Consider the following 23,042-nt stretch of genomic DNA (forward strand, 5'->3'; position numbering starts at 1 on the left):
GATGGATGGATGGATGGATGGAATGATGGATGGATGGATGGATGGATGGATGGATGGATGGAATGATGGATGGATGGATGGATGGATGGATGGATGGATGGATGGATGGATGGATAGAATGATGGATGGATGGATGGATGGAATGATGGATGGAATGATGGATGGAATGATGGATGGATGGATGGATGGATGGATAGAATGATGGATGGATGGATGGAATGATGGATGGATGGATGGATGGAATGATGGATGAAATGATGGATGGGTGGATGGATGGATGGATGGATGGATGGATATATGGATGCGCTGCTGTCGATATCTTATATACAATATTCAAAAACTGAACACGTTTGAACTTATCATTTTGTAAATTCTTGAATTGTATATTTCCATTTCGCAGTCTACTTTATGTTTAATAAGTTATCGCTAACAGACAGTCCCAGAGAACGTCTGCACGTTTGGTATTCTGCGAAGCATTTGGTAGAAAATGAAATAAATGAATATTTGACCGACGTGCAATAGCGATTGCCTACACATTGTTGCAAATTGTAGTGAATAGGCGATTCACAGAATTTATATTTTACCATTTTTTTGCGTTATATTCAAACATTAGTAACATTTCCTTACACATAGACCTATTTCATGTGTTGGCATTTCAAATCTAAACCACAATTATAACTTCGTACTGAGTATAAGACAGTCTGCCGTAATTACAAGGGAGAGGGCCGGCGAAAAAAAGGCCAGGGTTGTTGCGTAAAATATATGACCCTCCCCCGACTCCGTACTACTAAAAAGTGACCCACCCTCAACACCTCCGATATTCGAGACCGAACATCTCTTGGGATACCTAATAACTTACCCAACATGTTTCCGTTTTACTCCAGTAAGACCTACTGACTTAATTCTCTCTTCACATCACACCTGACAAGTAATTCACTACATGGTTGTTAGCAGCGATTTGATTGACATGGTCTGATATTACAGTTAACTCTAAACATAAACCTAATCCTAGCCATAACTGATGTGGCAGTAGTGGGATGCCAAATTCTCCCTAAAAATGAAAAATTAGACAACACAATGAGTCAAAGTGAAATGTTGCTCTCCCCTTATCCCATTTTCTAAAATATGGCCCTCCCTCGAGGACTGATTTGTAAAAAGTGACTCCCCTATTTCCCCCCCCTTGTAATTACTGGAGGCTCCCTAAAATGATTGTTTTGTACTCTTTAGTGCAACAAGTCTCTATTTTATACAAAATATTCTCTTTTCTGATGACATATTGTTCAATACAAACCATATGGTGACAATTATCATTATGATATGACTGTGATATTGAAAATGTAAATTGTGATCATTAAGGTTCCGGTTACGTAATAATTCATTTCGCTGATAATGCTGAATATGTAAATTGTCACCATTTAGGTGACATCATAATTCATTTCGCTGAATGTCTCCTTTAAGGCCTAATAAAATATTGTTTGGTTCCGATTACGCTCAATTTTAGAATAAGTGGGGTAGGTAGATTTTTTAACACATTTTTTTCATGTGTGAGTGTCTAATTCAGGTTTCCATTGTTTTCCAAGTGGTCTCTGTGTTTGTTTATTTAATTTCAGATGTACAGCTACTACAGATTTCCACTACAGATTGGAAGAACAGTTTTATAAATTATATTGTCTTTACATTTAAGTTGATGTCATTTTCCGCATCCACTATTTCTCCTGAAACTTAAAAAATAGTTTAAGGTTGGCAGTGAAAACCTAGTAGGCCTATATCCGTATGTACATTAAAAGTCTGACAACTCGAAAACCTAAATGCAAAACACAGAAAACTATTTTTGTTAAACAATTATTGAATTTTCTTTTCTGTTTTGGTCATTTTGATAGATAACAAAACACGTGAACACACACAAGTACATAATTTATGCACACACACACACACACACACACACACACACACACACACACACGCACACACACACACACACACATATAAATATACATTGACACACGCTGTGATATATACATACATGCAAAGCTCCCCCCCCCCATTACAGTTGGTCACACTATCATAACCTAATCATATTTCTTTCTTTCTGACCTTATAGCTCGATCTCAGATCAATTAGACCAAAAAATATAGAACAGGTGCTCTGAGTGGTCTTGTCCTATAGTAATTGTAAACACCCCTTGTCTGTGTTGTAAAAGAGGGAATAACAATATACGATGTTTATACATCAGCATCCACATACTAGTACATATCTGTATGTGTAAAAGCTTTCCACATATTGTCTAAAGCGCTTTAAAATCATGGATGCATGGCCTATCTGTGGTCTTGTTGAGGGGTGGCTGACCTTACAGCGATCGTAACTGACATTTTTATCTTTTAAATTTTCACTTGGTATCCAAAAATGTCGGTTATGATTGCTGAAGTAACCGTGACGCCTCAAGACTACAGGTAGGCCAGTATATCGATACATTTACATGTATGGCAGACAACATAATAGTCTGTTCAATTCGCAATCGTATCGGTGATATTTTTATTACTAAAATGACGTATCATGGCCGTCCCCTGAGTAAAATAAAAAATCACAACACATCACACTATTACATACCTGTTTGTAACTCCAGCTAGTCATGATCTGATCACAAGTAAAAATCCGCCGATAAAACAAATATAAACGGTGCCCCATTCAGTCTTCCCAAGACCATAATGTCACCAATACTACATTGCAAACATTCAATATGCATATAATTTTATTCTTGTAAATTAAGCAAATCATCGCCATGTGGTGACACTCCATGACAATACTCTTAAATTGAGCAACCAGCTGGTACACAATTTATTCAAAACCTTGTTTGTACATGCATGTATATAATGATGGAGCGCCCTCAATAAAAGTCAAAAAAGAAGAAAAATCAGAAGATAAAGAAACGAATATCGTGTGTTGGGTTAATGAAAATAAGGTAGATGCTTTATTACATTACTCCCATCGTTCACAGAATCTGTACAATTCATCGTCTCTCTTTGCTTCCCTCTCCATGGTAACAGTGCATTCCACATTGAACGTCATCGCCTTCAAAAGTTGATCGTAATGATATGTACATGTGACAAATTCATCCAATATTTACACTGTCACAGATGTTACGCAAACATATCAGCAACGACTGTAATTTTTATCGACATAAAAATACTAGGAGTGGTATCATATCTGCAATTAGCTGGATTTACATTTCGGGTACTATTCAGGTGCAGCCAACCGCCATATTTGTGTTTAATCAAAAATGATGTTTTTTAAATCAACATAATCACACCTCAAAATAATTGGGGGGGGGGGGTGTTTAACTGTTATTTGTGCCCTCCCACTGATGGCGAAGTCTGTCTGTCCTTCATCCCTCCCTCCCTCCCACTGGGTTTCAACTCGACCGCCAGCCCACTGCTCGCCCATATTGTGAATGATTTACCCACTATCCACCAGGAAAACGTCTGTGTAGTCTGTGCTTACCACTATGCCAATTCATTTTGACGTACACAATGAGCGCCCCTCCCCACAATTCCATGTTTTCCCCTCCAACTGTATCAAAATCAGGCCTTCCCCATCGCAATTCTTCTTCAATTTGTTTGCTCCCCTCCCGGCTCCCGCTACCGTTCGAAAAAAAAGATTGCCCGCCAACTGAAAATTTACCTATTAGGTAAAAGAACAGTTTTTGCAAGAACAGCTTTGTCGACTGCACCTGTATATCGTTCTCGTCCTAGACCTTGTAGTCTATAATAGCATGTATAACGAAAACATGAATTTGTAACACTCACTGGTAAATATCTTGTTATCATACTTTTCAGATTGACAGCTAACCAAACTTTTCAGATTGGCAGTTTACCATACTTTTCAGATTGGCAGTTTACCATACTTTTCAGATTGCCAGCTAACCATACTTTTCAGATTGGCAGCTAACCAAACTTTTCAGATTGGCAGTTTACCATACTTTTCAGATTGGCAGTTTACCATACTTTTCAGATTGCCAGCTAACCATACTTTTCAGATTGGCAGCTAACCAAACTTTTCAGATTGGCAGTTTACCATACTTTTTAGATTGGCAGTTTACCATACTTTTCAGATTGGCAGTTTACCATACTTTTCAGAGTGGCAGCTAACCATACTTTTTAGATTGGCAGTTTACCATACTTTTTAGATTGGCAGTTTACCAAACTTTTCAGATTGGCAGTTTACCATACTTTTTAGATTGGCAGTTTACCATACTTTTTAGATTGGCAGTTTACCAAACTTTTCAGATTGGCAGTTTACCATACTTTTCAGATTGGCAGTTTACCATACTTTTCAGATTGGCAGTTTACCATACTTTTCAGATTGGCAGCTAACCATACTTTTTAGATTGGCAGTTTACCAAACTTTTCAGATTGGCAGTTTACCATACTTTTCAGATTGGCAGTTTACCATACTTTTCAGATTGGCAGTTTACCATACTTTTCAGATTGGCAGTTTACCATACTTTTTAGATTGGCAGTTTACCATACTTTTCAGATTGGCAGTTTACCATACTTTTCAGATTGGCAGTTTACCATACTTTTCAGATTGGCAGCTAACCATACTTTTTAGATTGGCAGTTTACCAAACTTTTCAGATTGGCAGTTTACCATACTTTTCAGATTGGCAGTTTACCATACTTTTCAGATTGGCAGTTTACCATACTTTTCAGATTGGCAGTTTACCATACTTTTCAGATTGGCAGTTTACCATACTTTTCAGATTGGCAGCTAACCATACTTTTCAGATTGCCAGCTAACCATACTTTTCAGATTGGCAGCTAACCATACTTTTCAGATTGGCAGCTAACCATACTTTTTAGATTGGCAGTTTACCAAACTTTTCAGATTGGCAGTTTACCATACTTTTCAGATTGGCAGTTTACCATACTTTTCAGATTGGCAGTTTACCATACTTTTCAGATTGGCAGTTTACCATACTTTTTAGATTGGCAGTTTACCATACTTTTCAGATTGGCAGTTTACCATACTTTTCAGATTGGCAGCTAACCAAACTTTTCAGATTGGCAGCTAACCATACTTTTCAGATTGGCAGTTTACCATACTTTTCAGATTGGCAGTTTACCATACTTTTCAGATTGGCAGCTAACCATACTTTTCAGATTGGCAGTTTACCATACTTTTCAGATTGGCAGTTTACCATACTTTTCAATATCCCTCCACAAATGCTCTGTCTACATGTATTACAGTGATCAACTTCATCACGTGAACAATCTTAGCTGAAATGATACAAGCTGAAGCCATGATCTTTGTCTACAATATCGTGTACGTAGAATGAATGTGTTAGAGTTGGATTGTGTAGTACAAAAATACATATAGCAAAGGATAGAGCTTTCTCTTCGAATTCTGAAAATAATCGTATATCGTTTCATCAAATCTCTATTGGAAATCGATACTAGTTTTTTTTAAAGCAAAACCGATGTAAATTGATCTGTGGACACGACGAGACAGTTATCGATCGAAGATAGGGAACTATTTATTGGGAGGTGTACTCACTAATGCGAGAAATCCGGTGAAAAATAAGGCTCGGAAAGAAGTGTACGCTAATAATTCGCTTGATTTCACTACATTCAATATAATAACAAGACCCGCAATTACCTGAAAAGAAGGGATGGTAACTACCTTATTCAGTGTAAAAGTAATTCTAAGTCTTGGCAAAGGAGGCAAACGTAATGTGATGAATGGCTATTTTCCTTTACCAATACTTCCCAACGTATTATTACATAGACAGTACGTAAAGTGATTCTCTCCTCAAATGACATTCCTTACCATCCATTTCACAGTGTTCCTTTGCACTGAGATGTAGGAGGGTGGGGTAGGGGTGTTCTCCTCTAGTGTCCATTTGCCCTCTAACAAATACACCTCAATGTGTTCGTAGGTAGACAGGGGAGTGGGGTATTTTGGTGATCATGGTCTCTTTTTGATACTAATACTTATCAAGGTGTTTCTGTAAAGAAAATACATCGTTTACACATCGATGTTTGCTATGTCTGATACCCCATAGTTTTGCCGAGTAAAACATCTTTTTTGGTGTAAATATGCAAATAAGAAGTCTGTTAAAAAGATAAAAAGATATAATATAGACAATAGTGAAATACTTGTTATGAATTATTTCATTTATTACCATTCTCCACACCAAATAAAATAAATAAACCACCAATGTAAGTAAGCTGGTTTCATAAGTTAACATAAGAATTCAATTCAAGTATTTGTACACATGTTATGCACTATAAAATCAAATACATAACAGATAAAACAAAATATACAACAAGTTTATTTTCACTTTCTCTGGTTTAACATGCAATGTAATTACAGTCAGTCTAAATACAATAAATGGACATACCAAATGATATAGTTTATTAAACATGTTGATTATAATCATTCAGATTTTGAATGGATAAACAGTCATGCTAAAAACTTGTGTATTTTTAAAAAATAAAACATTAACACTTTTACAAGAATAGCAGTGTATTGAAATACAAAAGGATTTGAAAATACAAGTACATATGTAACATTATGAATACAACTATTTCTATTGTTTTCATAAGTCACATAAATTATTCATACACTTAACACAGGAAGTTTTTATTTCATTTCATAACGTTACAGAAACATACATCCCTTCATACCATTGATCAAATCTAAAATAGTCACTGATAAATAATATGTACAAAAAAACCCAGACAATCCCAATTTCTTAAAATCGAAGACAATAAATAAATACATACAAATAAACATGTGTAACGATATCTATCAAAAAGCATGTTTGTATGCATAAAAATGTGAGTGCATATATATGGGTCTGAACATGTGTATCAAAGAGCATGTTTGTGTCAATAAAAATGTGAGTGCATATGTATGATATGTGTATCAAAGAGCATGTTTGTATGTGCTTGTGTTAAAGTTCTACGAAAGTGGTAAAACACTGAAAACATAACGTCTGAGACAGGAATTACATTTTTTCATTGTTCAAGTAACTGCAGAAAATCAGCTTTCAACTTAGTAAACATACACTGGACAAAAACTTACACTATTGTTGTTCAATGTGGTAGATTATTCAAATCGGCGAGAGTACAGCTATAACTCTCCAGTGTGACAGTTTGTATCTTAATTAGCTGAAAGCTTGCTATCCACAGGTGTAATAGTCTAACTTTCAGTCAAGTTAAAGTATCAAAACATGGTAAAATGGTGTTAAAAAAGGTCATGTCAAGGTTACATGATCAAGAGAGAATGAGTTGCCCCTAAGTCAGAAAAGGGGACGAAATCATGAATATTTACGAGCACTATATGTAAAAAGAAATGAATCAAGGCATCTGATTGACTCTTTTTGATCTTATATCAAAACACAGTTTTTTTTATCCTTACCACTTTTAATAAAAATCATCAAAATTTACTCTTTTTGATAAAAAACTGCCAATTGTCAATAATTCATAAAGACCTGAGGTTTCTTCAGCATACGCTGGACTTTGGAGGCAGTAAACCAAATGGATTGACATTACAGTAAAATCATGGAAATGGGAATGAATTCAGGTTTGCAAACATAGTAAGATATCCTGAAAGACCACCATACTTTGCATGTACTTTTATATTATGTGTTACATTCACAGAAATGAAATACAAGCTTTTTGTTTTATTTGTTTTTATCTTTCTGATAACATCAGTGAGTCTTGTTCATTTCTGTGTTACAACTCAGACAGAAAGCTCTGTCATATCGTCCTCTGTAATTGATGGTGGAACAAAAGCAACAGAAGACACCACAGCAACGTTCACACTGACGAATACACATCTCACAAGTATTTCTTTCACAGAATTTACAGGGAATGGTTTCTGTTGGACGATGACACACATAACAGTCTCCTATTGTTAGCATTTTCACCTCCATTTCATTCAATACCTTGGATAATGATGTAAGAGATGGTAAAGTGCTTGTTTGGTTTTCTCTGCCATCAAGCATCAACACATCGATGACTGATCCTGTAGATGGGAGTGAGTGTAAAAGATAATTTTTTAAATGTGTTTTATGTTACATAATTTTTCTCACCAAACACAAAATACAAATCTTTATGAAAACCAATACATGATTCTCATGATTTGTTTGTAACACCATAGTCATCATGAGAGCATTTGCAATTGCACAATGATTTTATCCAGTACCCACAATGATTTTACCAAGTAACTATTATTCTTCAGTTTCACATATGCAAAACAGAAGATATCCTATGGTAGTGTGTGATTCAATTGATGATTGGTAAAACATGCAGTTACTGTTGTATACAGAGAAATTAATGGGGAAAACGACGTTGGTAGTGATAATGAGTAAAGTGATTGGCAAATGTACTAATACACACACACTGTGACACACACTGTGACACACTGTGACACGCACACATTGTGGTACACACACACACCAAAACTATTTTAGGCTTTTTCCATGAGAAGGTACTCACTTTTAGAACGAATCATAAAAAAATGACAATAAATGAAGGAAATAGAGGTAAAGAAAGAAATAGAGAGTTCTGTATTCACTACATTAGATTTGATTCTTTCATAACTACATTATGACAATTTCTCACTCACTTTCATACATTGATCAGACATTAACTTTCAAACTGACACTCTACAACCAATGTCAAAACTTTGTAACAGATCATTTTACTTTGAATTAAATTAAAGTGACCATATTGATGAAAAATTGATATTTATTTTTGAATTTTAATTGATGAAACAACTTTAGTAGATGTACTTATTTCTGAAAGACAAAACTGTTTTATAGTATGTCTGAATTCTTTGATGAATGGTTGCTAGGACAGGTCAAAGAGAGGAAATAAATGTACCAGTGAGTCATGAACTTGGCATATCCAACACTCTATCACTTATCCTCAAACAATTACAATTTGAAATTCAGAAAGGAAATTTGTCAACAGCTAACAAGAATCAGGTTTGTAATTTTGAAATAATGTATGACTTTTAATTACAGAGTGGTAATAAACTTAATCATTTTCATAAATTGATGGAAGTATCCAATATAGTCTAATTGTAGGACTAACAATAGTTTGGAGAATTTTGATATGTGATTTGAACTTGCAAAGACATGTTGGCATTCTTATCAGCAGGGCCATTCATTCAAACATATCATGGGCCAAGCACTTGAAAGTGTCTATTAATGCCTCCAACAATATACAAGGTGTGGTTAATTCAAGTTTGACTTTCAAATATAACATTGAAGATGAATGTCAAGGCAAATTAAAATTTCAAACAGAGTGGTCCACATTGATGATGAAACCTGACTGAACACATGTATACATGTTCTGAGATATTGTATCAATTCAATCAGTCATTATAAATGTACAATATGCCTCTGTATATCACCATTGTTTGTAACTGGTGTACAGTGCCACCATGACAATCACATTTAAATATGTGTTGTCTTTTGTTTGAGGGACATTAAAATGTTCGACCTAAAATGTTAACCCCTTTAGTACTCAAATCTAGCCTGAAGTATAGTTAGTTTATATTATTATAATATGAAGATATACTACTAGGGTTTATTTACACCATGGTTATAACTATTATATAATAGATTGTATTCAATGGTTATCACATCAACACACGCACTATCACTTTCAAAGTTTACTCGTGATAGAACAGTCAACATGGCAGTATTATTTATAACACAAAAAAACCTCACGAAACTGAAACTAAATGTAAACAAACTGAAGGTGATGACCGATGGTTTACTAAACTTACTCTCATTATGTCTCCCTCTTTCTGCGTCTTCATTTAACTCCATCATACTGGTTCCAAATGGATTTCTTCGCCTGGTGACGAGTGAAGTGTCACACTCATTCGTGTCAAATTCCATATCCATATTCATCTGGTGTAGCTAGCTGATCGCCGAATGAGTCTAGCAATTAGTTGTAGTATCAAACAGGTTGGACAAAATGTAAACTGTTTTGGTTTCAACTAAGTTGGAGAGACTAAGAGTACTACTCCTTCTACACCTCAATTCGTACACAATTTAAATAATTTTCTAATCGATTCTTACACAGGTAAACAAAAGGACTGAATGAATGGAATGAATGAGCGTTGCAACTGACAGAATTGCGCCCCCACGCAAGTTTTGATCATGCGTACAAAAGGTATCTACAACCTTTGACCTTGAAAGACAAGCTGCAATCTGTCGATTGTACTGACTGTGTCTGAAATGATATCACTTGTTCCACCTTGAATTTTTTTATCCGATGTGGGTAAGTGTTAATTATCCTGATATAAATGTTAAAGTTCGGGACTCATGAGTCCAATTTCATCTGACTTTTTCAAGACAGTGTGCTTGCAATGTCACTATCCCAAAAGTCGTATGATTCTTGTGTGTATTTGATTTTCGAGTTGCGCCCGCAGTAGTTGAAACATGGTTGAAATGACCTCATTCATCTGACAAAAAGTGTGAATAACTACCAGTTTAGGGTATATTTACTCGTAAATGTGTACCTGTAGATTAGTCTGAATTATAATTCAAACGCTAATGCTCGGCGTTTGGGAGCGAACGACCAAATTGTAAGCTGTACATACTGTACTGTGTACGGTTACTTCTTTTCACGTCACAATGACTATTATATAACAGTATAGTAAACAAGATTATCTCTACAGACAGTGTTCATTGTTGATCTTGATGAAGTACGATTGTTTAGTTAGTTATGGTTACCTTAGTGATGTATGTCATCAATTAGCTACACGTTTTCACTTATTTGCATTTATCAGTGTAATTTTATGTTGATACATTTTTTGTTTACTCTGATATATTTATTCATAGTACAAAGGGCAGGACTATCATTCATTGAGACCCTTCACTTGTTTCTAAATTACTGAATAACACTTATATTCACAAACTAAACCACACAACACAACTAACACTAACAATTTAACTACATTATAAAATTTGCAATTGAATGGTTTTTTAGAAAGTGAAAGGAACAAATAAATAAAACAACATTATAATTTTAGGAAAGACATTTATTAAGGTCTAAGGTAGGGAATGAAGTGCAGTTGTTAGGCCACCCTTCCCCCATATGTTTATACACAAGATTTGTGTTGTACATTTTGAGATCTGTTTAATATAGACACCTTATTGTATAGAAACAAGCAATTACATGTATTAAAATATCACATGTATCACCCAACAGTGTATTTTAACTTTTAAGTGCAGTGAGGAGGGTAAATCTACCTGAGTTCCAAACATAAATATTAATAATTTCTTTTGTACAGCAAAATAATTGAATTGTTATCATATCCCTCCTTCTTTGTTTTGAATATTGTAACACTGTGTGTTTTCACTGTGAATTGAAAAGTTATCTTACATTACACACTCATCACATTAAATATATTGTCTGTTGAAAGATAGAAATCATTGTACTGTACCAGTTCAATAACAATAACTTATACCCTATTACACTATTGTATCGTTGCACACACCATGATGTGTCTTTTCTTCACCAGATTTAACCATACAAGAGACTAACCAAGAAATAGAACCAGTCATGGCTGGAATGTTCCGTAATCCTGTCGGTGGTGTGTTCTTTGTGGTAGGCATATTTTGGCTGACCAGCTTTCTAGGTGCGGTATTTATCATGGGACCTTTCCTACCACTCTTATTTATCTACACCCCACTCTACAGGAAAATTAGTGATCACATTTTAGCCAAGTGGGTCACATTTCCTGTGGTAAGTATGCATAGATTACTCCTAATGCAATCTGATGTGTCTATGATTACCTACAGTTCTGTGTATTCAATATCGCTGACACTGATAGCTTCTTTTGTTATATTTCTCTGAAAAATAAGTGAATAGAAAGTGAAATTTGGTGCATATTTTTTTTGCAAAGTGAAACACAAATCACATTGCCAGCTTTAATTCCAGGAATAACTATGTACTTTTTCAACAGGCAAAAATTAAGCTCACTTTATAGCAAGAGAAAGAGGATATGAAATGACTTTTTATATCAATAATTACCATGGTATATATATCATAGACCAGTAATGGTAGAATATAGTAAATATATTTCAGCCATGGTTATGTTCAATTCAACATCATATTATGTCCATATTTATAAGATAAAATTTATAATGTGTGTTTCATAATCCTATCTTTATTTCATGTGTATTATTGCTGCTGCTGCTTCTACAGGCTCTCCTAGGTAAGACATAGTACTTTTATTGCATATTAGTAGAAATTACTTTAAATACTCTATCTGAATATGTAACAGTTTTATATGCTGGTGCAGAGTCATAAGGATGTTTATATTTGTTCAGAGAAAAGATCATATAAACAAATGAAGATTTTATATGTGTATTAGTGTGATGGAAGAAACAAAACACAAAACAATAACACTTTAGTTATATAATGTGTTCCATTTGTGATAAGAAATACAAACCAAATATTTGAAATGGTTATGACTTTGTTATATTTCACAAATGATTAATGTATGCTGCTGATGTCAGAATGTCATTTTTGTATTATCAGAACTTCTTTATGGCATCAAGATAGTGGTGAGTGGAGACTCCTTCAAACCAGCTGACAAAAGTATCATGATAATGAATCACAGAACAAGACTTGATTGGATGTTTCTATGGTGTTGTCTCATTAGGAGAAGTGCGTTACATCATGAAAAAATTATGTTGAAAATAGGTTTGAAGAGCATTCCAGGGGGAGGTGAGTTTAGACTATAGTAACATTGGTAGCATTTCATTAATTTAATATTTGTAGTCTAGACTTAAAGCATTTGTAGTTCAGATCATCTACATATTGGGTTTGGGATTGTATCATACCTGTATAGGTAAATGGGAATGGAACATGTTACTACAGCCATGGTCTATTAAAGATAATCTAAATATTAATTACCGATATGACTGGAAAGAAAACCAGTTCAATGCCATAAATAGTTAAGAATACGCAAAGGATCTTGTTTGATGAATATTTTTTTACAGATGGTAAACAACGTTAATTTCTTATTTGCAAAGTTTACAAGACAACTGTGGGTATTTTGAACTCTCAAGTGACAGGAGACTTCTTATGGTTATCTGTAGACCAAATATTGTCTCTGCCACACAATCACCACAATTTTAGTAGGTTTGTAACAAACATATTCCAATGTTCTCTTTCTGGATATTCTATGCAAGTGGCCTTCTTAACTGTTGTTGGTTCGGTGTTTCCTGTCAGTCTGCACAATGCAATAGGCCTACTGATCCTTGTTGCTAGATGTTTCTTTCAGGCCAGGCAATGCAAATAGCCGACTAAATCTTTGTTGGTATTCTTTTCAGGTTGGGCAATGCAAGTGGGCCATTTCATCTTCATTCATCGTAATTGGGAGGTGGATAAAGAAATCTTAAGTGACATCCTGGACTATTTCAGTGCAATCAGACATCCAACACAAATTCTGATATTCCCAGAAGGTAATTTGAAACAAAAAATTAACCAAAGAAGTGAATGAAATGTCCATATAATAATCTCTCGGTACCAATGTTCATTCAAAAGTCCTTTAGATTCTGACAGGAATGGTGCCCTCTAGAGTGTTTTTAGAGAAATGAAAATAACTGAAGTGAAAGTTAAACTTCTTCATTGGGAGATAGTTTGCTCACATATATGGAATTGAGGATTTACTTTTTTGAGAGTCAAAAACTAAATGTTGTCTTTTCATTTAACAACTAACTGATAAAAACAGGATCTTGGGATCATAAAATACACTGTAGCTTTCTGACTTTTGTAGATCATATGTAGGCATTGGATAGCACCACCTCCACATCAGTGGAATTTTTACCCTTGTCACTTCTAACATCATATTAAATTTCCAGGTACTGACCTTAGCAAGGATAACAAAATGAGAGGAATAAATTATGCCAAGAAGAATGGACTACCAGTGTATGAATTTGTAATGCATCCAAGAACCACAGGATTTGTATTCTTGGTGGAAAAGTTGAGGAAGCGTAAGTGTATTTTGTTATCCATCTTTTCTACGACATGTTTTAAAAACTTAGATAATTTAAACTTTACTTTGATATTTATCTTTTATCTTTGTGTAAAATCTGAAGACACATGAGGGTACTTTGCTATCCATTGCTTAAACAGCATGGTTTAAAAAATGAGCAAACAGAATGTTGACTTTGATATTTATTTTTCTTTATTTCACGTAGAAAAGCAGAGTACATGTAGGTGTACTTTGCTATCAAAGTGTGTCTACAGAACGTTGCAAAAGGTGGTTGTGACTTCAGATGTAGTAACAATAATGTGATTTGTAAATATTGTTTTATAGTAATGGATGAAAATATTGTTATGTCTATTTTGTAGTATGGTGTGGGACTGTGTAGTGTTATACTTCTTACAGAAAAGTGATAATAATTAATTAAATTATGGCTTCTTTCCAAACTCATTGATAAGGAGACAAATGTTTGCAAAAAAAAATTACTTGAATTTTTTGTACCTGTGTATAATAGATCTGGTCATTAAATGCCTTCTTACGAGTTGCAATTCAGATTTGTCATGTGACTACTAGTAATCAGTCACGTGACTACTACTAATTAGTCATGTGACTAGTAGTAATCAGTCATGTGACTACTACTAGTAATCAGTCATGTGACTAGTAGTAATCAGTCATGTGACTGAAATTACAACATGTGACAACTTTCAAGGACATGATTAAGAGATTAGACATTTTGTTTTTCAAAAATTAGGACATTTTGTTTTTCAAAAATTAGGAATACATTACATGAAACTCCTTTCATTTGAGATGATCAGGCAAATGGAAAACGAAATACAATGTAGAAGAGGTTGAGTACTATTATAGTATAGTTTGTATCCACAAGTTTAAAATTCTATAAAATTGGCAATGTTTGAATTGTCAGTAGGTTTGTTTACACAGTCACTGTAATTGTAGTTGAGGCTGTGGTGACACATGTCAGACACTGACAATGACATAGTGTGAAACAAAGGTTTGTTGTATGTTCTGTTGTTTGTTTGTTTGTTGTACCTGTTACTCTTAACAGTTGACTTAAATGGATGACCCATGGCCTGGGTAGGATTACAGTTATAATTTATTACTATTTGTCTCAATATTTGTGGTGTCATGAAATCCTGTCACCACACTTCATCACAATGCCGTAGGCCTGTCCTCATATCATTCAAAAAATAGCTTTAAAAAACCATAAAATTATATTACCCTATTTGATGTGGATAAATGTTTTGACGATAAAAAGGAAATGTTTGGAATGAATAGAACAATAATTGTATTGTCCATTTTTTCAAAATTAAAGTTACATGTATAGCGGTGACACTAAGAATAAAAACCGTGTTTTAATTCTTAGTATACAACTTGTATGTGTATAATTGTTGATGTGTTCTCTATATAGGTGTTGTGTTTGTAGCTAACATATCATTTTACCATCATGTTTACAGAGAGAATGTTAGATGCTATCCATGACATCACTATAGCATATCCTCAGAATATCCCAGAGAATGAACTAGACATCCTCAAGGGTAACTTTCCACATGAGATTCACTTCCACATTGAACGTCACCCCATTGTTACTCTACCTATCAACGATGAAGATCTTCAGAACTGGTGTAAACAGAAATGGCAGGAAAAAGAAGCTTTACTAGCAGAATTCTACAAACATAAAGAATTCCCAAATGTTGAAAACAGAGAAGTAGGAATCAGTAAAAAACTTGCAATGACTTTCACAGCATCACTAGTGTTCTACACTGCCTTCAATATTGTTGTTTTGATGTGGATGCTGTCCAGCAAAGCTGGAATCACTTTCTTCATCATTGTGTCTATTTTCTATATCATTGCTGATAGAGTTTTTGGAGGAGTAGACCGCCTTGAAATCCTATGGTACAAATACATGAGTAAGATTTATTCATATATTTTCTCCGCAAGGACACCAAGGGAAAAGAAACTAGCCACAGAATGAATAGTTTCATTAAAAGTCATTTTTGATTTTTAAATTTTTGTACAAAGCCTTATATTTGTGATATAATTTGAGAGTTGGCTAGACTATTATTTACCAAAGTCTTTGTTTCCTATATTCCCCATTTTTTGTTCTAAATAACTTCAATCAAAGAATTATATACTGTTTATTTTTATGTTAAATATTCTACCCAAATGTTTTGATATATCGATATTATTACTTTCCCACTTAGTTAAATGTAATTTGAACATAAATAATTAGACAATTATCTTTTTATGTTAGTGAAATTTTAGTAATATTTTGATTTTGTATATTTATATCAAGAACCTAAGTATTCATCACCTTAAAAGGAAGAGAGATTGATCTGTTTAGAATGTTCGGAGATCTTCAAGGATTGCCTATTGGTGACGGGCTAATGTTCATGACCTTGATTTTGATTGAACGTACAGGCTGATATAGGTTGGAGGAGGTATTATACTATTGTAGGTACATGTGTTTGGATTTTAGGATTTCATTTTCATTCATCTATATATTTTGAGGTGGAGGGGGAGGGAGAGAGAGGAGGCTATGTGTAAGTGTGTACCTTTGAGGGTTGACAGTGTTAACTGTGAGGGGTCACATATGGCAATATTCAAATACCAAAGATTATTGCATAAACACATATTTATTTAGGAAATAAAGCCATTCTCATTATAAGTATCTTGACTAGATGATTTTGTCATTGTATTTCATTTAAAATGGCAATACAGAGTTTACACTTTCTTGTTTATAATTACACAAGTTTTATTTCACAAGAAGCAAAAGTGACAAGGATCTTAAAGTCACCTTATGGCTTGACACTGTTCTGTGTTCTACATAGCATTGTGCTGCACTGATTAGTCATTCCGGGTTTTCAATTAACTATTATTTTACATCATAACTGATTTCTGTAGCAGACATTATCATTAGCTGTATACATGTATTCAAGTTGATAAGGGTTGATGTATTGTGCTAGGAATACTAAGAAAACAAAGACATTGTCAGATCTAAAGATGACTGCCCAATATCAGTGCCATATGACTAATGATACTTGTGTAAATATAAAGAGGAAGTGAAAACCTGGTACTTCTCTTGAATCACATAAGACATGTGGAGTAAAATGATAAAGTCAGTCTAGAGATTATGAAAATTCCTTTATTTCCTACACTTACATTTCCCTTTATTTAACTTAATAACTTAATAACTGTCAGAATCACAGAAAAGAGGGATATTTTAAATGTTCTGTTTATGAGGCTAGTCATCCAATTTATTTCCATACACATCACATTCATGAAATCAAAATCTCACATGTCATATTTTGAGCTCCATTTACAGCAATGTCTACTTCATGATTACCTTGTGAACTTTGCAATGATAATCATACACATGTAGTGTATGATTCTAGACAAATGATGTATTTGTTAAACTTAGAAAGGATTTTTTACATGACATGGCATTTTTGTTTGTACAGGTATACATTATGTACAGTATTCTATCACAGACAGTACCATACCATGTTGACCATTAGTGTCACAAATTGGTGCATGATTTTATTACTTCTATCCATATTTCAGTGCAGTGATTCAAATGACTGAAACTACCTGTAAAGTATCAAAACTCTGCATGTGTTTAAAGGTATGACCTTGACAACACAGTTCAAAATCAAATTGTTGAAAAGGTTTATTTTTGATATTTTACCCCAAAGCAGGATGTTGTGATGTCAGATGATTATAACTTGAACTCTGTCACCTTTTAAGACCCTGAAATGTCAAAGTCAATGCAAGGTCAAACATGCTCTAATAGTCTATTTCCAATATTTTACATTCAGACCAGATTTTATGACATTAATTTAAAATACAATAATTGAACCGATACTGTAATTTGTTTCATTTGGAGAAATGATCTTTACTTTTCTGTTTTTCATGAACCCACCCAGTAAGTCACCATTTTTTAACTATCACGCAAAATGTATGTTCTAGTTTGGAACAATAGGGCTGAAGTGTAAGATTGTGTACACACTGTAGAATACTGTATTCAGTAAAGTTTCCATACATTTTTACAAACATATAAAAACAAAATCATATATTTTACAAAAGTCAATACACTTCATGCTGTAAATGTACCGTATTTAGTACCAGTGTACAGTGACATATACTAGTGTAGAAGAGGAACTAAAGGATAACTTTATGTGAACTTAATTTTGATATATTTGACTATACCTATTAAATAAACTGCCAGTTATCTTCCAATTTACAATCACAAAAGAGATGAATTTGTTTATGAAACTCCTCACGTGAGTTTGTAATGCTCAGTATGATTAATAGAATTATGCTTGCAGCCATATGTTTTATGATACAATCTTGTGCAGGAATAAAACTACACAGTCTCACACAAAGGAAACCTCCAAAAAACTGAAGAAAGTCCATATAGCTGGAAGTGGTGGTTGTCAATTTGATTTTTTTCAAACATCATAAATGTGTCATTTTAATGTACACTTGATGTATTTTAAATAATGTAAAATATGCTCAAATGAAAACTTGTTTAGCGTTAAACAATGGGTGAGATGAAGTCTTAATTGAATTTTGTATAACTATTTACTGTATGACATGATGACTTAGAGGTTTTCTGATGTTCAGTTTTGGACTGTCTAATTACTTAGTTAACATTTCTGTGTCTATTTAACAATCAGCTAAGCCATTTATGAATGGAGAATTCACTAAATGACTGGATATAAGATATTGATATAGGTGGTCTTCTGACTATATCCCCTATTTGTCACAGTTGCAGGCTCACAATGGGCCTTTTAGTATGTTTAACAATGCTGAGAACACTGTTATCAGATATTTTTATCATCTCTAACATGCTGAGAACACTGTCAGTATTACAGGTTGTAAATCATTTAGATAATAAATGTGTAGTTGCCAAAAGTCTTTTTATTATGACAATCTGAAAAAGGCAATCAATTCTTTGACTAATAATCATAGTACATTGCACACACACACACACACACACACACACACACACACACACACACAGACAGACAGACAGACACACACACACACACACACACACACACACACACACACACACACACACACACACACACACACACAGTATTATAAGAGGTTTATTGTTCTCCAGACTTCAGAGGACCCAAGTGTGAACACACGTTTGCCTTTGATGGTTGAAAGTCTGAATCATCAAAAATATTTGATAATCTGCCAGAAACAATTTGCTTTTTAAAAATGTGGTAGGTTAGTGGTGGAAAGGTAGTATTTCATATCGAATTCTAGTATTAAATCTGTGGTTGTAGCCAGTATTTGGTTATGTCTGTACTCTTAGACCGGTGGTCAGAGCTGTAATTCAGGAAATATTAGTAGCTTTGAAAAGAATTTTGTGTAAGTTGATTTTAGAGAAAAAGTGAAATGTATACTTTTGACTATTGTACACTTTGGAAAGATGAGGCTTTGTCTGACAAGGTATTCACACCATTGAAACATTTCTAGATTTGTTTAAACTGTGTCAAGACATGTTTTAAGGTAAGTGATTCTAAAATGAATTCAGTCACAGGTAGAGACACACTACCAAACTGAATGTACAGCATACTATTTTTGTGATGGATGTTGTCCAATATTGATGTTGAAATCTGGTCAAATGATATCTGTATTATACAACACATTCATACAACAGTATGTGATTTCTGATTATCAGGAGATCCCTGCTAAATAATAAACCACTGCTTTGTCATTCGTTCATTGTTATTTATCAAAATGATACACTAGTCTATTCTTTATTTTGTCAGGACATCTGTCCTGCAGTTCTGATAATTTAAAGAGTTTAATCTCCTTTTCATTGTTGATTGATACAAATATAAAAATTATATTATGTGGTGTGCAAGACTATGCATGCATTCTGAGTTGTCAAACCAAACAATGCAAAACAAGTGCAATCTCCTTTCATGTAAACATAGATATAGTGTAAAAATACCCCAATATTACCAGTATTTAAAGTCTTGCTCTTCTACTAAACAGTGGGAGGGTGACAGGTTATCAACTTTTATATTAAAAAAGCAACATTGTGGGCCAGTTGAACATGAATACTTGCCAACACATAGGGCATTTTGTAAGAAGTTTGGCAGCAAAATATGTTTGATAAATAGTCTTTTAAAATTGCGATTTTGATGTCCCTGTCAATAACTCACAAAGTTTATTTTATGTGCAATAGGATATATACAGGAGGATTCACCATGAATTCAAACAACCTATTCAAAATAAAGTTGACTTCAAATAGGGGGGTTCTAAAGCCTGTCAAATGATTTGATATCTCATAACATAATTATTGTCACTATATTTGAGAATAACCTGTATCAGTTTTCAGTTGTTTATTGGTTGTTGTGTGCAAGTAATTCTTGGTACCTGCAATAGCATTTTACCTCATCCTAGGGAGTCAAAATAGAACAAGAAGGTTGACTTATTCTCAGTACCTGCAATAGCATTTTACCTCGTCCTTGAGGGTCAAAATAGAACAAGGTTGACTTATTCTCATATGCCTATAGTAATACATGTGAAGCATGTGGGGCAGAAGTTATGGTGATGACCAAGTTATTTTTATGACGTGCCTAGGCAGTAATAATCTATTTCAGATACCAAGAATTACAAGTCATAGAAAGGGCCTTGTCACTGGGAGTCAGAGCTGTGAAGTGATAAAATCGGTCAGTGAGGAGTATTTCCAAGTAAAACAAAAACACAGATTTCATCTAGTGTAAGCATATTACACAAGTTTGAAGGGAATAATTTCAATGTTTAGAGTACAGTTTGCCATTCAGTCTGTATAGAATAGTAGCCATATTGTTAGTTTGGTTATTTTGGTTATGACATACAATCTAACTTGGCCATGCTACAATGAATTGTAAGCTCATGTTATTAGTTGATGTATTGAAAAGCAAACATTTCAAATTTCCATAGTGACACCAATTCTTTGACTTTAATTTTGTTGTAGATGTTCTCACGTTGTCATTTCTGAATATAATCATTCATAATCTGTTCAATGAAGAAAAACACTCATTATCACATAATTGTGAATATCACAAATGTATTTGAGTACATGCCAAAGTCAACAATTGATTAGTACCTAGAATGAGACTATTTTAATTTTATATAGGTTGCAAGCTTTATCACAAGTATCCTATGATTATCAATTTGGTTATCATAAAATGTGACAACGCTACCAGATTCTCCTTCTGACTGGATCTTGTGTACATGTACATACAGGTGGCTGTGTTTTACAGTATATAGCAGCTGAAATGAAATGACAAATAAACTTTGTTGTATAGAATTGGTATCATATTGTCAAGAAATCTTGGATTTCTGTACGCAACAGGTTATTGTATGGTGTTGTTTTAGAAGAACTTCTGTATTACGAATTAAACTTCATGATAATTAAGACCACTCAGTGTCCACTCGTTTTTGTATGACAGACATACACAGATAAATATACATTGTATTTTTTGGATCTGTCTTTAGAGGTTTATAGTTGTTGATATTTGCACTCTTTACTTAATTAGTATTACTATAACTTACTTGTAGCCATGACCATGACCATGCCCTTAGCAAGAGCCAAGTACTGGTACCTTTTGCAAAGATGACAACAGTAATATGTATGTTGGCTAATAAACATTCAAAAGTGGACACATATGTACCTAGCAACTAAGACTGTCCATAGGAAAACAAAATACTGTGTAAAGGTAAAGATGATGGGTGGTCAAGTGAACAAGCTTTCTTGAATGAATAAATGTGCCTGCTGGCTATAAAGACATTGCCCATAGCAACAGGTGAATTACATTATCTTTAGCAAAAACTGATAAATATAGCATCCAAAATTAAACAAATGTGCATAGAATAGAACCATGACTATATCGTCCATAGCAACAGCTACACGCCAGTGTCTTTTGTAAAGGTAAGAATTGTGAGGGGCACTAGTGAATTAGCATTCAACAGTAAATGCATGTGCATAGCAACAACCAAACAACAGTGCTCATTGCAAAAATATCGACAGCAATGAACTTGAACATTTTACCCCAAAAGTGTAAAATCAACTGTAAAACAGTTTGTACTTGAAGACATTATTGCATCGTGATAAAGTTCCCTTTCATCTCTAAGACCACTATATTTTCTACAGTCGTGTGAACCTTTATATAGGACGTAACATGTGCAGTCAAATGAATACAGGTAACCCATATCATTACACAAGTTAGGTCCCGAGGTATGCTAAAGTGAAATTTAAACTCAGATACTTGACACGTATTCACTATACACCGGTACCACGTCAATCGTCACATATACTGTATAAATACAATTATACCGTGTAACTTACCAATAGCAACCGACGTCGGCTGACAAAGTTTAACAGCAGTTGAATACAAGTTCCTGAAATTGTGTGTGTGTACATTAGCGGTGTCCGGGCAGTGGATACACAGAGTGTAAAATCTATGTAGAAACTTTTCTCGACCATTCAAGGTTACAGAATGTAGTATGCGTCCGGTCAGATATGAACTGTGAAGGGAAACAATGCATCGATTGGTTTTATAAACAGGTCTATTTTTTGAGTGAAAATTTATAACAGTTTGACAATTTGACAAAGCTTTGATAGGTAGGTCATAACGTTACATTGTATTGTGTTGTGTTGTGTTGTGTTGTGTTGTGCTGTGCTGTGCTGTGCTGTGCTGTGTTGTGTTGTGTTGTACGCACAGGTTAGACAGTAATGGTTGACTTCAAACATGTTTGGCCTCCACCAAGGTTAACGAGTTAGTGGTCTGAGAGTACGAACAAAGTTGTTTGTTAATTCTGTTATATTATATTGACTAGTGACAGTGCGTAAGTTGTACAGTTGTACAGTTACTGTAATTCAAGGACAAAAGAGGACACTGGCACTTTCTGTAAGTATATGTCCCTATATTTTCAGATATGACCTTTCTACCAGTAGTATCTTTATATTTGACCCAGAATTTCACCTTC

At 34.1% G+C, this 23,042-nt stretch overlaps 2 protein-coding genes across 2 annotated transcripts; one reads left to right on the top strand and one right to left on the bottom strand.

Annotated features, from left to right (window-relative positions):
• Positions 1-6,875: 6,875 nt before the first annotated feature.
• LOC144453689 (uncharacterized) lies at positions 6,876-10,088 on the bottom strand. Its single transcript, XM_078145021.1, has 2 exons — positions 9,804-10,088; positions 6,876-8,030 (listed from the first exon to the last, which is right to left on the bottom strand). Exons 1-2 carry the CDS (start codon positions 9,928-9,930, stop codon positions 7,714-7,716), a joined length of 444 nt encoding a protein of 147 aa, XP_078001147.1. The 5' UTR covers positions 9,931-10,088; the 3' UTR covers positions 6,876-7,713.
• A 125-nt stretch (positions 10,089-10,213) lies between these two features.
• LOC144450904 (lysocardiolipin acyltransferase 1-like) lies at positions 10,214-16,512 on the top strand. Its single transcript, XM_078141664.1, has 7 exons — positions 10,214-10,303; positions 11,550-11,773; positions 12,236-12,245; positions 12,572-12,760; positions 13,369-13,500; positions 13,900-14,031; positions 15,497-16,512. Exons 2-7 carry the CDS (start codon positions 11,591-11,593, stop codon positions 16,012-16,014), a joined length of 1,164 nt encoding a protein of 387 aa, XP_077997790.1. The 5' UTR covers positions 10,214-10,303; positions 11,550-11,590; the 3' UTR covers positions 16,015-16,512.
• The last annotated feature ends 6,530 nt before the right edge of the window (positions 16,513-23,042 follow it).

This window comes from Glandiceps talaboti, chromosome 2 (genome assembly GCF_964340395.1).
Source record: "Glandiceps talaboti chromosome 2, keGlaTala1.1, whole genome shotgun sequence".
In the NCBI taxonomy this organism is placed as follows: Eukaryota; Metazoa; Hemichordata; class Enteropneusta; family Spengelidae; genus Glandiceps; species Glandiceps talaboti.

Bases quoted from the DNA above. Each gene is read 5' to 3' on its own strand.
- LOC144453689 (XM_078145021.1), bottom strand. From the start codon at position 9,930: ATGAATATGGATATGGAATTTGACACGAATGAGTGTGACACTTCACTC. The intron at 8,031-9,803 runs GTAAGTTTAGTA...TCCCATCTACAG, and splicing joins AAGAGGGAGACATAATGAGA to GATCAGTCATCGATGTGTTG.
- LOC144450904 (XM_078141664.1), top strand. From the start codon at position 11,591: ATGGCTGGAATGTTCCGTAATCCTGTCGGTGGTGTGTTCTTTGTGGTA. The intron at 12,761-13,368 runs GTGAGTTTAGAC...TATTCTTTTCAG, and splicing joins GAAGAGCATTCCAGGGGGAG to GTTGGGCAATGCAAGTGGGC. The intron at 13,501-13,899 runs GTAATTTGAAAC...TTAAATTTCCAG, and splicing joins AATTCTGATATTCCCAGAAG to GTACTGACCTTAGCAAGGAT.